The 15,039-nt window shown below is 47.8% G+C and overlaps 1 protein-coding gene across 5 annotated transcripts in view; it reads left to right on the forward strand.

Annotated features, from left to right (window-relative positions):
* ccpg1 (cell cycle progression 1) overlaps nt 1-15,039 on the forward strand; it is a 66,823-nt gene that overhangs the window by 12,149 nt on the left and 39,635 nt on the right. For all 5 annotated transcript variants that reach the window (XR_015073829.1, XM_085968770.1, XM_085968771.1 and 2 more), the window contains exons 3-4: nt 5,436-5,535; nt 13,991-14,073. Coding sequence is in view for 4 of the 5 variants with exons in the window: in XM_085968770.1 (XP_085824896.1) it covers nt 5,436-5,535; nt 13,991-14,073 (183 nt within the window). In the remaining variant the exon portion in view is untranslated. The remainder of the gene's footprint in view (nt 1-5,435; nt 5,536-13,990; nt 14,074-15,039) is intronic.

Genomic DNA, 15,039 nt, shown 5'->3' on the forward strand with positions numbered 1-15,039 from the left:
CCATGAAAACCAGGATGAGAATTTTGAAATCGAGGCGTTGCTTAACCGGGAGCCAGTGTAGGTCAGCGAGCACAGGGGTGATGGGTGAACGGGACTTGGTGCGAGTTAGGACACTGGTAGCCGAGTTTTTGATCACCTCAAGTTTATGTAGGGTAGAATGTTGGAGGCCGGCCAGGAGTGCGTTGGAATAGTCAAGTCTAGAGGTAACAAAGGCATGGATGAGGGTTTCAGCAGCGGATGAGCTAAGGCAAGGGCGGAGACGGACGATGTTACGGAGGTGGAAATAGGCGGTCTTTGTTATGTTGCGGATATGTGGTCGGAAGCTAATTTCAGGGTCAAATATGACCCAAGGTTGCCAACCGTGTGGTTTAGCCTCAGCCAGGTGTTAGGGAGGGGGGATGGAGTCAGGGGCTAGGGAACGGAGTTTGTGGCGTGGACCGAAAACAATGGCTTCAGTCTTCCCAATATTTAATTGGAGAAAATTTCTGCTCATCCAGAACTGGATGTTGGACAAGCAGTCTGGCAATTTAGACACTGTGGAGGGGTTGAGGGAAGTGGTAGTGAGGTAGAGCTGGGTGTTGTCAGCGTACATGTTGATATACCTATCAATTCATCCAATGAAAAGCGACGAGTTAAGAAAGTAACTATAGGTTTTTATTGGCTAAATAACAGAGCCCACCCTCGTGGGTGATCGGATACAACAAGGAGGAATGCCAGCCAGTCGACTACCTTTATACCTGGGCAGGTAGGTGGAGTCATGGGCGGAGTCAGCAGTGGTCAGCCCAGGTATAGCAGCGTGACAAGAGGCGACCTCGTATAGTGATACAACAGTGTGAACAGTGATAACCATAGAGTAACGATATAACAGTGATAACTATAGTGTAACGATAGTGAACGATAAAAGTGGTTTACCACACATGTGGAAACTGACGCTGTGTTTTCGGATGATGTCGCCAAGGGGCAACATGTAGATGAGAACTAGGAGGGGGCCAAGGATAGATCCTCAGGGGACACCAGAGGTAACAATGCGGGAGCGGGAAGAGAAGCCGTTGCAGGTGATTCTCTGGCTATAATTAGATAGATAAGAATGGAATCAGGCAAGTGTAGTCTGACCCAGCTGGACGACGGTGGAGAGGCGTTGAAGGATGGAGTGGTCAACTGTGTCAAGTCAAGTCAAGAAGGACGAGGAGGGATAGTTTACCTTTGTCACAGTCACAAAGGATGTAATTTGTGACTGAGAGCCGTTTCGGCACTGTGGCAAGGGTGGAAACCTGATCGGAGGGATTCAAACATGAAATTGCGGGAAAGATGGGCACGGATTTGGGGGGGCGACAACACGTTCAAGGACTTTGGCGAGGAAAGGGAGGTTGGAGATGGGGCGGTATTTTGCAAGGACAGTGCGGTCAAGGGTTGGTTTTTTGAGAGGGGTGATGACAGCAGATTTGAGGGAGAATGGGTCAGTAACTGAGGAGGGAGAACCATTAACAATGTTAGCTAACATGGGAGTCAGAAAAGGAAGTTGGAGGGTCAGCAGTTTGGTGGGAATAGGGTCGAGGGAGCAGGAAGTGGGTCTCATGGACAAGATGAGCGTGGAGAGGTCATGAGGGGTGATCGGAGAGAAATGGGAGAAAGATGTGAGTTCAGGGCTAGGGCAGGGGGAACCTTAGAGGAAGTTTGGCCCGGTGGGATAGGGGAAGGAAGGGATGTGGCAGAGGCAGCTGAATGGTCTCAATCTTAGAGACAAAGAAGTCCATGACCTCCTCACACTTGTTGTCGGAGGTGAGGGTGGAGGAGACAGGGGAGAGGGGTTTAAGAAGACGGTTAGCAGTAGAGAATAGGAGCCGGGGTTTATCTTTGCATTCCAGAATGATTCGGGAATAGTGAGCAATTTTAGCAGACGAGAGCAGAACCCGATAATGCTTTATGTGGTCCAGCCAGATTTGCCGATGAATGGTTAATCCAGTTGTCCACCATATCTGTTCAAGTCTGCGTCTCTTAGACTTAAGGGAGCGAAGATGAGGGCTGTACCAGGGTGAGAGAGTAATTGTTTTAATAGGGACTAGGGCATCAAAGGTGGTGGTGAGGGTGTGGCTGAGCAGACCGGAGCTGCAAAAATGTCATGGTGAATAGAGGGCCAAAGGTTGGACAGTTGGGATTTCATAAGTGCAGTTGTAAGAGAGATGTGAGGGAATGTTTCCCAGGGTCAGACACAGAAGGAAGTAGGGTGGGGGGTGGAAGGGGGATGTGGGTGGAGAGCGATACTCAGAGATGGCCTTATCCGCGATTAACACGAAGGGAGTAGCGAGGCCACAAGAGATGGCAAGGTTGAGGGGGGTGGCTGTGAATATGGGTTGGGGAGTTTACATGGAGGGAGAGATAAAGGGAGGATAGGAGGCTAGTGAACTCGGAGGAGAGAGAGCATGATGAATTGAGATGGAGGTTGAAATCACCGAGGTTGAGAAGTCATTCGGTGCTGAGGGAGGCGAGCAGTGAAGATATCTTGGTAATAACATTTTTATGGTACTTGGTAGCGAACAAGAATTTTAAATGAGCGGTGGAATAAGGTGAGATGCTCAAAGGAGGAGAAAGTGCCGGAGGAGTAGGGGGACAGACCAAGGTATGATTTGGTGATGAGACCCGCACCGCCACCACGGCGGTCTGAGTGGGGCAAGTGGTGGAAGGTGTAGCCAGGCAGGGAGGCTTCATTTAAGGATAAGGTGTCATCACCCCTCAACCAAGTTTCCGTCAGGGCCATGATGTCGATGTAATCATCCATGATAAGCTCATGGATGGCAAGGGCCATGTTCGCAAGTCTACGGACATTCTATAAGATGCGGAGAGGGTCAGTGATGGTTGCCCCACTGCCAGTGTCCACAGGGTCAGCGCTGGGGAGGATGAGTTGGATGGGGAAGAGATTGGCAAGATTTGCCTCCAGTGGGCGCGCTGGGCGGGAAGGTCATCGAGAGAGTATGGGACAGTTGGGGTTGCTGCTCATAAGGCGGCAGCGACGAGTGCCTCGATTGGGCCCTTCGTAGGATGCCAAGAGAGGGACAGAGGGAAGCTGTCGGCTTATCTAAGAGGGAGTCAAGCCTGGGACGGCGGCAGGAGAGTAGGAAGGTCGAAGAGCAATGAAGGATTGGGGTAGGGATTTGGGAGGGCAGAGTATCTGAGAGAGGAGAGATGAAAGGAGGTATGACGACAGGAGAGAGTGGTCAGGGAGGGATAGAGAGAAAGGAAAAGAAGGGGGTAAAGTGGAAAAGTATTGTGGCTCGGGTCCAGACAGCAGCCAAAGTGCGCACGCAAATAGACACTGGAAAAGCTCAGGTTACATAGGCCTGTTTAAACGTAATAATTAATGGAATACATATTTCCTGGTAGCAAGGAATAGGTTGGAGATAATAGTAGGGAGACCAAGGTCAAAGTCAGAGGTCCTGTGGAAGGACAAAGCCAACATAAGCAGGATGGGGCCGGTACGGAGCATCGACGAGCCGCTGTCCAAGGCAGGTGAGTAAAGTCCAGAAGCTATTTGAAGGGTAGAGAGTTCAAGGATGGAGGTTGTTGCCGTAGGAATGAGAGTCGGTAGCGGTGCAGAAAGATGATGGCTAAATTGACGCAAATTGGAGGTCACCGTAGATCGAAGCGGCGGAGAAAAAGTAAAACCACGAGCCAGCGACCAGCAAAGCCGGTAGAACGAGGACAGCAAGTGGAGCACAGCTGCTACCTACAAGCCAGCAGAGCTGAAAAACCAATAGAACCAGTTCAGCAGAGACATAGCCGCAGTTTAAAGGTAAAAATCTTTTAGCAGCAGAGATAGGGACATAGCAAGTAAGTCTTACAGTGTAATCCAGTGTAGTCCAGTGCAGAAACGTAGTGTAATCCAGTATAGTTCAAAGCAGAAACGTTGTGTAAATCTCCAGAGAAGTCCAGGAGATCGGAAACCAATTTGACAAAAGAATTCCGCAGCTTAAGACTTGAAGTGACTGAAAAACAGAGCAGCGCCACAGCCACTGAGTCAAACCGTGTAGTCAACGCAGTCCTGTTCACGAGGAATCCAGTGATGGAGGTCAAGTTTCAGCAGAGTTCCGGCAGTTGAAAGAGAACAAAGACACGCCGGGTCGGGGGATGGGCAGTGGACTCTGCAGGGGGAGCTTTAAACTTGTAGTTTGAATTTGTAGTTTGGGCTGAAATGTCTTCACTATCCGAGGCAGGGTATCTTAAGCAATGGAAGAAAGGAGATTGGGGGAAGAAAGGGCAAAAGATGTTAATAGGTGACCATGGATACAGTTGAAGAAAAGAGCAGCTCAGAAAGGAGCTGCCAGCCCAGGAGCTATCTTGAATCCCCATTGATTGTTTAGCGTAAAAGACAAAGACCCGGATTTTGCGGTGGTGATGACTGTGAACCTTTCAGTGTTTGCTGTTATTACCCCTTTGAAACCGACCGTAACTTCAGGATTTAGCGTATGCAAGATTTTTTTTAAAAATTTGTTTATGGGATGTGGGCATCGCTGGCAAGCCCAGCATTTATTGCCCATCCCTAATTGCCCTTGAGAAGGTGGTGGTGAGCCGCCACCTTCAACCGCTGTAGTCCGTCTGGTGAAGGGACTCCCACAGTGCTATTAGGTAGGGAGTTTCCAGGATTTTGACCCAGCGATGATGAAGGATCGGCGATATACTTCGTGGAAATCCTGAAGTTGTGGTCAGTCAATCCCTGCTCTGACGCAGGCTGCGCTGTGGAACTCCCCAGAGCCGGCAATCAGTGAAATCACTTGAACTGACAAAAACTTCCCTTTTTCCGCTCTAATATCGCTGTTAAACACCCCACAAAAAATTAAGCCTTGTTGAAATAGGTTTGACTAGTGTTTTAATGCCGTATTGACTGCTGAACAACCGTTCTGGCCCTGAAAAACTAATTTTATATTTGTGGAATGTCAAATTTCTCCATTAGGATAAAAATGACTTTTTTTAAGTTTGTTTATATTTCAGCTTCTACCTTAACCCCATGTGTATGTCCCAATCATATTTTGCTCTCTTTATAAAAAAAAAAAATTAAAAGTAAAATGATAATCAGTGCTTTTTATTTCCTGGTTTGCTGTCTGTGAGAATTCTCAAAATGTGATTGGCTGCTTAGACAGCTTGATGACATCACTGCTAATGTACTCTGGGGATCCCCTTCTGACAGCACTGCAACCAAATTAAGGTCAAGAAAGCTAAAGTTTTCGCCAGAGAGATCACAAGATCTTTGTGGGCAGCTTTCTTCGAGGTCAATGGCGATCGCCGTTGCTTTGCCATGGGCTGCAAATTCCGGGCTATTAAAAGCAGACTTTCAAATTGATCTCTGAGCGGAAAGTCACAAGCTACCTCATTGATGCCAGGGTTTTGCTTTTTTTTTAATTGATTAAAGTGGTACTTGTTAACTAATGATCTCCTTTGATTAGGGTTCGGATGTGGAGGTACTCAGTTCAGACAAAGGAGAGGCTGAAAGCATTTCACAGTCTTTACCAGATGAACAGCTTGACAAACCCTCTGAATTGCAAGGTAAGCAACATAGCCAGTGTAAATGTATACCCGCATTCTTATTTTTTAAATTCAGCTATAAAGGAGATGCATATAAATAGATAAGTACTGAGTTTTGTTGCCAATTTTCCCCCTCCCCTCCTGCTGGGATACAGGTCCACGGGCACTGGACACCCACCAGCACCTCTCCCTGGTGACTGTCGTTCATGTGTGGGTCTTGACTGGCTTTTCTACAATTGGGAGGGGGCAATCCAGTGTGCCCAAATTTGTTCTTGCCTGGTATCTGCACAATTCCTGCAAAGTTCTGTAGATAGTGATCAGGAGTGGGGACCCTGGCTAATTTTTCCCTTCCTAAGCAAAGGGCAGTTTTATTCCCTCTGCTGCCACTCTGGCTGATATCAGGTAACAGTACAGACTGGGGGTTGACTCTGGGACTTCCCTGGTCCATATGGCTCCGCTGTTTGCTGGACAAACTCTGTCCCACTGGGGAAGCAGAATCACTAATGTTAAACTTTTACCAAAAGGGGAGATTTGCTGCTATGGTATAAAGAGTGATTTAGGAGTTTAATTTCGGAGGGTTTTTAATTCTATCATTTTTTTCATGGCTCTGTAGATAATCATCTTCTTTGTGAACCTTGTATCAGCCAAAATTACATTCTTTAAAAATGGTAACTGAAAGATTACTTGTCACAGTGGTCTGCACTTTGGACTTTGCATGTGCCTGATAGGCTGCAATGTATGCTGGGAAATGCAGGATGTTCCCGTGTAGACTTCATTTTTCCCGGGCTGCACGGAGTCTGTAATCTTTCTGCTCGCTCCCCTTATTCTCTAGGTTGAGAAAAATTGTACGTATAAGTAAAAATCTTGTTTAGTTTTATTGCATGTTGATTAATCCCTGGACAGTGCAGATCAATAAACTGGTCTCCTACAGTCAGAAGGATGGGTGAGGGGAGCAAGTCCCCTTGCCCTTTCCCTTTATTGGGTTTTAGGAATGGGCTGAGGTGTAATCCACTCAGCGCAGTATCCGCCATCTGCTGCAAATCTTGAGACCTGAACAGACAGTTTTTTTTAAAAAGCACTGGCAGCAATTGAAGAAGCAACCTGCGAGCGAACAGCTGTCTTTTCTATGAAGGGATGAACATAAGAGATTAAGGCTCATGGTACTATTGCTCCATGGTGATTTAAATGGAAGGGGGAATGTGCTTGTTCACTTAAATTGTTTGCAGCCTTGTTTCCCGCCAGCCATGCTCAAGGTTCCATTAGTAATGGTGTCAGCCTTGGCTCAGTGGTAGCACTCTTCTCGCCTCTGAGTCAGAAGGCCATGGGTTCAAGTCCCACTACAGGAATTAAGCACATAATTGTAGTGTATGTGCCTTTAAGAGCCCCATGTGTGCTGTAATGCCGGTTATGGCCACTCGGGCTATATAAGCCTGTATATTGTGTTATATCCGTTAGTTCCCCTCCAGACTTTGTTTAGTAAACACCTATGAAACCAACTCCTGTCTTCGGTGTCTCTATCAACACACAGACACAACAGTGGCGACGAAGTGGAAACGGACTTACCTGCAATTCGGCAGCACCTCAAGGACATCGATTCCTCTGGCGTCCAGAAGAATCAAGAAAGTGAAAAAAGCTGTTGTTTCACCAGCTGGCCAAGCTGGTGGCAGGTACTGCGCTAATCCTTCCTGGGCGTCAGGCTGGGGCTCCAGCGGCTGGTTCTACAGCTGGGCCAAGCAGCGAAAGCGGAGGCAAGCAGTAACAGATGGGGAGGGAGCACTCGGGAGACGGCCGGCGCTGCAAACAGGTCGGTGTTCAGACCTAGAGAGAAAGTCCGGCGGGAACGAGTCTCCAACTGTAAATAAATAAATAAAAAAAGAACGGAAACCGCGGGAAACAGCGTTGTCATCGGCAGCAGCGGCGGGAAAGCGTGGGAAGCGCCATATCTTTTCTGCAGGAAAAAAAAAGCGCGGGAAGCGCCATATCTTTTCTAAGATGCCTAAGTCTGGCAATATTGATGCTTTTGATAGCGAGATAGAGGATTGGACCACATATGTGGAAAGAGTGGAGGTATATTGCACTGCAAATGGAATAGAAGATGGAAAAAAAAACTTCAGTACTGCTAAATCTAATGGGCGCAAAGACATACGGGCTGTTACGAAATTTAATCACTCCAGCCAAACCAAAGGACAAGGATTTTAAAGAAATTGTTGATACCCTACAGGAGCACTTAAACCCAACACCGCTGCTGATAGCGGAACGATTCAAATTCTTCAAGAGAAATCAACACAAGAATGAAAGTAACGCTGATTACCTCACCGAATTAAGAAAGCTATCAAAACACTGCCAATTCGGGGCAGGACTAGCAGATTATCTTCGAGACAAAAGCATCTGCGGTCTCTTAAGTGAAGGAACACAGAAAAGGCTGCTTTCTGAAAAAGATTTAACACTGGACAAGGCTTTCAGTATGGCTGTATCATACGAAGCAGCCGCAAGAGGAGCTGCAGAAATACAACAAAAGACACAGGACTTCGGCACCCATGAAATGACACAGGGTTTCGAGAGATGTTATCGCTGCGACAGATCCGCCCATGACCAGAGGGACTGCTGGTTCAAGGACAAAGCATGCAGGCAACGCGGAAAGATTGGACACATTGCACGGGTATGCCGATCTGGACAAAATAAATCCACAGACAGGAAAAAAAAAATCAATAAAGAAAAGTACAGAAAGGTGCAAATGATGATGGACAGTAGCTCCGAAGACCAGAAGAGCGATAGCAACTCCGAAAACAAGAGACTAAGCTGTCTCAAATTACATAATGTAATTGCCAAAGATGATTACCAGACCATTTGGGTTACCCTCACGATAGCAGGGTCCCCAGTTAAAATGGAGCTAGATACAGGATCAGCTCTGACCGTAATAAATCGACGGGATTACGAGAGGCTATTTCCGCATATACCTTTAAAAGACACATCCATTATCTTGAAAACATATACGGGGCAGAAAGCATACCCCAAAGGAAAAATAAGGGTGCCTGTTGTATACAACGGCAAGGAAATACAAAAGTTGTATTTATACATTCTACAAGATGGTGGCCCACCGCTGTAAGGACGTGAATGGATCAGGAAAATACGTTTAGACTGGCACTCCATTCAGGCACTGACGGTGACCAGTAAGAAAAAAAACGATGATGACGTCATACCTGAACGATTAAAAGACATCTTGGCCAACGCCAAAGAAGTGTTTCAAGAGAAACTAGGAACCTTGAAAGGCATCACCACCTCAATAAAAGTGGAAGATGCAGCAATTCCCAAGTTTTTTAAAGCAAGACCAGTGCCATATGCAATTCGTCCAGCAGTCGAGGCAGAGCTGGAGAATTTGGAAAATGCAGGCGTATTATCCAAAATAGATTGGAGGCGAGTGGGCAACACCCATCGTTCCAGTCATGAAGAAAGCATTGAATAATGATAAATCTGAAGAAGAGAGAAAAATTCGCATCTGTGGAGACTTCAAGGTGACTGTAAACCCGGTCCTTCACACGGTACAGTATCCTCTTCCGAGGATAGAAGATATTTTCGCCTCACTATCCAGAGGGAAACGTTTCACCAAAATTGACTTGGCACAGGCATATCTACAGATGGAGGTTGAAGAGGCCTCTTTAAAAAATCTCACGATAAATACACACAAAGGTCTGTACCAGTACAATCGACTGGTTTTCGGAGTAGCATCCGCTCCAGCTATCTGGCAAAGAGCTATGGAGCAAGTCCTCCAAGGGATTCCGGGGACTCAATGCTACCTAGACGACATCCTTGTAACAGGAGAAAACGACAACGAGCACCGTGCCAATTTGGAGCAGGTGCTCACTAGGCTGAGAGAACGGGGCCTACGAGCAAATCGCCCCAAGTGCGAATTTTTCCAAAATCAAATATCATATTGTGGCCACATAATTAATAAGGAAGGGTTGCATAAGTCACCTGAAAAAATTGAAGCGGTCATAAAAGCCCCAGCACCTGAAAATGTTTCACAATTAAGGTCGTTCCTGGGATTAATAAATTACTATCATAAATTTTTACCGAACTTATCAACTCTTCTACACCTTCTTAATGAACTGCTACAAACAGGAGTAATTTGGAAATGGAGCGAAGACTGTAAACGTGCCTTCCATAAATGCAAAGACTTCATCACGTCCAAAGAAGTTTTGGCTCATTACAACCCATCACTGCCAATCAGACTGGCGTGCGATGCATCCCCTTACGGCATAGGAGCAGTATTATCGCATAAATTCCCTGATGGCTCGGAACGGACGATTAGCTTTTGCGTCACGCTCATTGAACTCAGCTGAGCGTAACTATGCCCAAATCGACAGGGAAGCACGCAGCCTGGTATGGGGAGTGAAGAAATTCAACCATTACCTACACGGACAAAAATTTACCTTGTTGACTGTGCATCAACCCCTCATCTCCATATTCAACCCTAAAAAGGGTGCTCCCATTATGACAGCGCAAAGGCTACAGAGGTGGTCCCTTTTTCTAGGGGCACACCAATACAACATAGAATACAAAGGATCAAAACAGCATGGGAATGCTGACTGTTTATCACGCCTACCGTTGCCAACGGTAGAAGAGGCACCTACAGTAGACCCAGTGGAGATGTTCCACTCAACCATAGTGGAATGTCTACCAGTAACAAATTCTGCCATTGAAAAGGAAACGAGAAATGACCCGACTCTCTAACGAGTCTACGACTTAACGGTGAAGGGATGGCCAGCACATGGCGAACCACTGTTGCCAGCATTCTCGCAAAGAAGAGAACAGCTGTCAGTATGCCGAGGAACCTTGATGTGTGGATCCAGAGTGGTGATTCCACCCAAACTCCAGGATAAAGTGCTAAAGGAGCTTCACGAGGGGCATCTGGGTGGAGTGAAAATGAAGAACCTAGCCAGAGCGTTTGTATGGTGGCCAGGTATCGATAGAGACATAGCAGAAATGACCAAGAGCTGCCTAGGATGCCAGAAGGTCCAAAACGCTCCACCCCAAGCCCCTCTACATCTATGGGAGTGGCCCTCATCTCCCTGGCAAAGGGTACACATCGACTTTGCTGGTCCATTTATGGACTCAATGTTCTTAATCGCGGTTGATGCACACTCCAAGTGGTCGGAGGTAATAAAGATGTCCTCCACCACCACGGAAAAAACCATCACAGTATTAAGGACCATATTTGCCAGGAATGGGCTGCCGGAACAGATCTGTTCTGATAATGGACCGCAATTTGTGTCCGAAGAATTCGGGAAGTTCTTAAAAAAAACAATGGGGTTAAGCACTACACGTCCGCCCCATACCATCCCGCCACCAATGGATTGGCTGAAAGGTTTGTCCAGACCTTCATTACCCATGGCCTTTATGGCCTTCTTGAAGACATATAACTTCAGCACAAGGTGGATAACTTCTTGTTCGCATACAGGAATGCAACACATATGGTTACCAACCAAACTCCCGCCATGATGTTCTTCAATAGAAGCCTAAGATGCCGGCTGGATTTGATCAAGCCCAACATCAGAAGGGATGTGGAGAACCGGCAATTTCAAGGCATGAATGAAAGGCCAACTAGAACCTTCCAGATAGGTCAACAAGTTTTGGCCCGGGACTACCGTACCGAGAAATGGCAGCCTGGAACTATCTGCACACGACTAGGACCGCTGATGTATACCGTGGACATCGGAGAAAGCATAATAAGGCGCCATGCTGACCAAATCATAGAGTCATCCGAAAAGGGACAACCTATACCACAACTCTATGCGCCTAACGATGAAGTAGAGATACCCATATCTACCTCCGATCCGGTGATACTGGAACCCAATGAACCCGACACTAGCATTCAAGCCGAATCAGCCTTGCCAAAAGAATCTACTACACCACCAGAAACTACTACACCACCGAGGCGTTATCCGGACCGAGTCAGGAAGCCTCCAGAGAGACTGACTTATAATTAATTAACTGCAGCAATGTGTAGATTATTTTTTGTATAACATGTAATTAATAATTACTTAAAATATTATGTACTGGTTAGCTAAAAGGGGAGGAATTGTAGTGTATGTGCCTTTTAAGAGCCCCATGTGTACTGTAATGCCGGTAATGGCCACTCAGGCTATATAAGCCTGTATATTGTGTTGTATCCGTTAGTTCCCCTCCAGACTTCGTTTAGTAAACACCTATCAAACCAACTCCTGTCTTCAGTGTCTCTATCAACACACAAACACAACAATAATCCTGGCTGACACTTCAGTAGAGTAATGTAAGAAGTCACACAACACCAGGTTATAGTCCCAACAGCTTTATTTGAAATCACAAGCTTTCGGAGCGCTGCTCCTTCTTCAGGTGATGTGGAGAGGCAGGAGGGGGGGAAAGAGAGGCAGGAGGGCTGCTCCTCCTTCACCTGAAGAAGGAGCAGCGCTCCGAAAGCTTGTGATTTCAAATAAAGCTGTTGGACTATAACCTGGTGTTGTGTGACTTCTTACATTTGTCCACCCCAGTCCAACTCCGGCATCTCCACACTTCAGTAGAGTACTGAGGGAATGCTGCATTGTTGGAGTTGCCGTCTTTCAGATGAGATGTTAAACCGAGGCCCCAAGTGCGCTCTCAGGCGGACATAAAATATCTCACGGTACTATTCAAAGAAGAGCAGGGAGAGTTCTCCTGGTGTCCTGGCCAATATTTATCCATCAACCAACATCACAAACAAAATATTTGATCATTTCTCTCAATTCTGTTTGTGGGACCTTGCTGTATTCAAATTGGCTCCTGCGTTTTCCTACATTACAGCAGGAACTTCACTTTAAAAAGTACTTCATTGAATGTGAAGCACCATGGGATATCCTGAGGACCTGAGAGGTTTTATAAATGCAAGTTCTTTCTCTTTCCCCCCCTCCTGCCTCTCTTTTCCCCCCCTCCTGCCTCTCTTTTCCCCCCCCTCCTGCCTCTCTTTTCCCCCCCCTCCTGCCTCTCTTTCCCCCCCTCCTGCCTCTCTTTCCCCCCCTCCTGCCTCTCTTTCCCCCCCTCCTGCCTCTCTTTCCCCCCCTCCTGCCTCTCTTTCCCCCCCTCCTGCCTCTCTTTCCCCCCCTCCTGCCTCTCTTTCCCCCCCCTCCTGCCTCTCTTTCCCCCCCTCCTGCCTCTCTTTCCCCCCCTCCTGCCTCTCTTTCCCCCCCTCCTGCCTCTCTTTCCCCCCCTCCTGCCTCTCTTTCCCCCCCTCCTGCCTCTCTTTCCCCCCCTCCTGCCTCTCTTTCCCCCCCTCCTGCCTCTCTTTCCCCCCCTCCTGCCTCTCTTTCCCCCCCTCCTGCCTCTCTTTCCCCCCCTCCTGCCTCTCTTTCCCCCCCTCCTGCCTCTCTTTCCCCCCCCTCCTGCCTCTCTTTCCCCCCCTCCTGCCTCTCTTTCCCCCCCTCCTGCCTCTCTTTCCCCCCCTCCTGCCTCTCTTTCCCCCCCTCCTGCCTCTCTTTCCCCCCCTCCTGCCTCTCTTTCCCCCCCTCCTGCCTCTCTTTCCCCCCCTCCTGCCTCTCTTTCCCCCCCTCCTGCCTCTCTTTCCCCCCCTCCTGCCTCTCTTTCCCCCCCTCCTGCCTCTCTTTCCCCCCCTCCTGCCTCTCTTTCCCCCCCTCCTGCCTCTCTTTCCCCCCCTCCTGCCTCTCTTTCCCCCCCTCCTGCCTCTCTTTCCCCCCCTCCTGCCTCTCTTTCCCCCCCTCCTGCCTCTCTTTCCCCCCCTCCTGCCTCTCTTTCCCCCCCTCCTGCCTCTCTTTCCCCCCCTCCTGCCTCTCTTTCCCCCCCTCCTGCCTCTCTTTCCCCCCCTCCTGCCTCTCTTTCCCCCCCTCCTGCCTCTTTCCCCCCTCCTGCCTCTCTTTCCCCCCCTCCTGCCTCTCTTTCCCCCCCTCCTGCCTCTCTTTTCCCCCCCCCCTCCTGCCTCTTTCCCCCCCCCCCCCCCCCCGCCGCCGCCGCCGCCTCTCTCAAACTGCATTGTCATTGGTTTTTGGTTCTGTCATACTTAATGAAGCACATGATCTGTTGCATTTGAAAGAGAGTGTGCTTTTGTTTCAAGAGATTGTTCTACATTGTTGTGTGTGTCCAGGGCTTTTTAACTTCAACAACTTCTCTTGTTTATCCCAGCAAACAGGGTGCTCCACTATGGTGAGTTCCAAATATTGGCCATGCTAAGCTGAGGCATGGTACCTCCTCATGAGGCAGGGGAGTGTCCATTGCTTGCAGAAATGCTGCCTTGCATTCTTTGGTTTCTGCTATCTAACCCTGCAGTGCTGAGCTTTTCTGAGAACTGTGGTCAGCCCTGGCAGCTGGTCCTGGTGTAAAGAAGAAACAGACCTTTGTCTCCTTAGACATTTACTGTGTCAACTACTTCATTTTCATAGTGGGATAATTTGTTGTACTTTTAAAATTTCTCAGCAAGCCTGAAATATTTTACTCTCCGTAATTTATTTTGCAGCAGAAGAAACTGAGCACACCGAACCAACAATAGAAACCCTCAGCGCTTCAGTTACATCAGAGGAAAAGGAATTGCTCTCCGAGGTGAGATTATAGTTGAACCATCTTTTATGAACACAAGGACAATATTCAGTTGGTCAGGTGGTAACACATTGTAGCATTGTATAGACCAGGGATTCTCGATCTTTTTGCTTCCGAGGCCCCCCCCTCATGTTATAAAAATTCTGCAGACCCCCTGTAACACAACACAAGTATGTTCTGTATAAATATTAGTTATTAATAGCTCCATTACACCTTACGGAAAGAAGAATTTATTAAGTCATAAATTTACATAAGCAAAGTTTTTATCCTAAATTTACATATGTGCCCATCTGCTCCACCCATCAACCATTTGCTTAACGGGAAACAAGCGCAGTGCTCACTACAGGCTTGTTTTGTACACACTCGGTCGGACTGGACTAAAATTCCAGGTCCACGCCCTCCATTTCGGAAACAGAACATCCCTCCTCTTTCGATACCAAATCCCAACACGGCAGTGAAAGCCAGTGACTTGAATTAACAGCACCAGTAATGGCAGAGGCGGATGGCACATGAGCGAAATGGAAAAATAAACAGGGCCCTGAGCGACTTTATCCACCTGACCTCCTCGCCATAAATCCTTTAGTGACAAAGGCAGTCCCCCTCTTTCCTCCTCCCCAATCCTTTCATAAATAGCCGGTGATATCTCGAAGGACACGACTGCCCAGACTATGCCTATCCATCCGTCAGAGAAGCACATGGCCATGAATATAAAGCTCCGAGTCTGAGGTATGAGGAAAATTGTGATAACGCCTTCAACTATTTTATTAATTCAGACTGAAGACATTGAAGGAGAACCGGATCACGATGATTACAACCTTGCCGCAGGCTCAGAGACCTGAATATCTCTTTTTCTTTCCTTCCTCCTCCCCCCAAGGCCATGTGGCCCGCGCGCACTCTCTCCATTGACGGCGCTCTTTTCAAATGCGCTTCCAACCGACATAGGGTGGCTCCGCACGAGGGGAAAGAAAA

Source organism: Somniosus microcephalus, chromosome 27, assembly GCF_052327205.1.
Source record: "Somniosus microcephalus isolate GS21.2 chromosome 27, FLI_Smic_1.0, whole genome shotgun sequence".
NCBI lineage: Eukaryota > Metazoa > Chordata > Chondrichthyes > Squaliformes > Somniosidae > Somniosus > Somniosus microcephalus.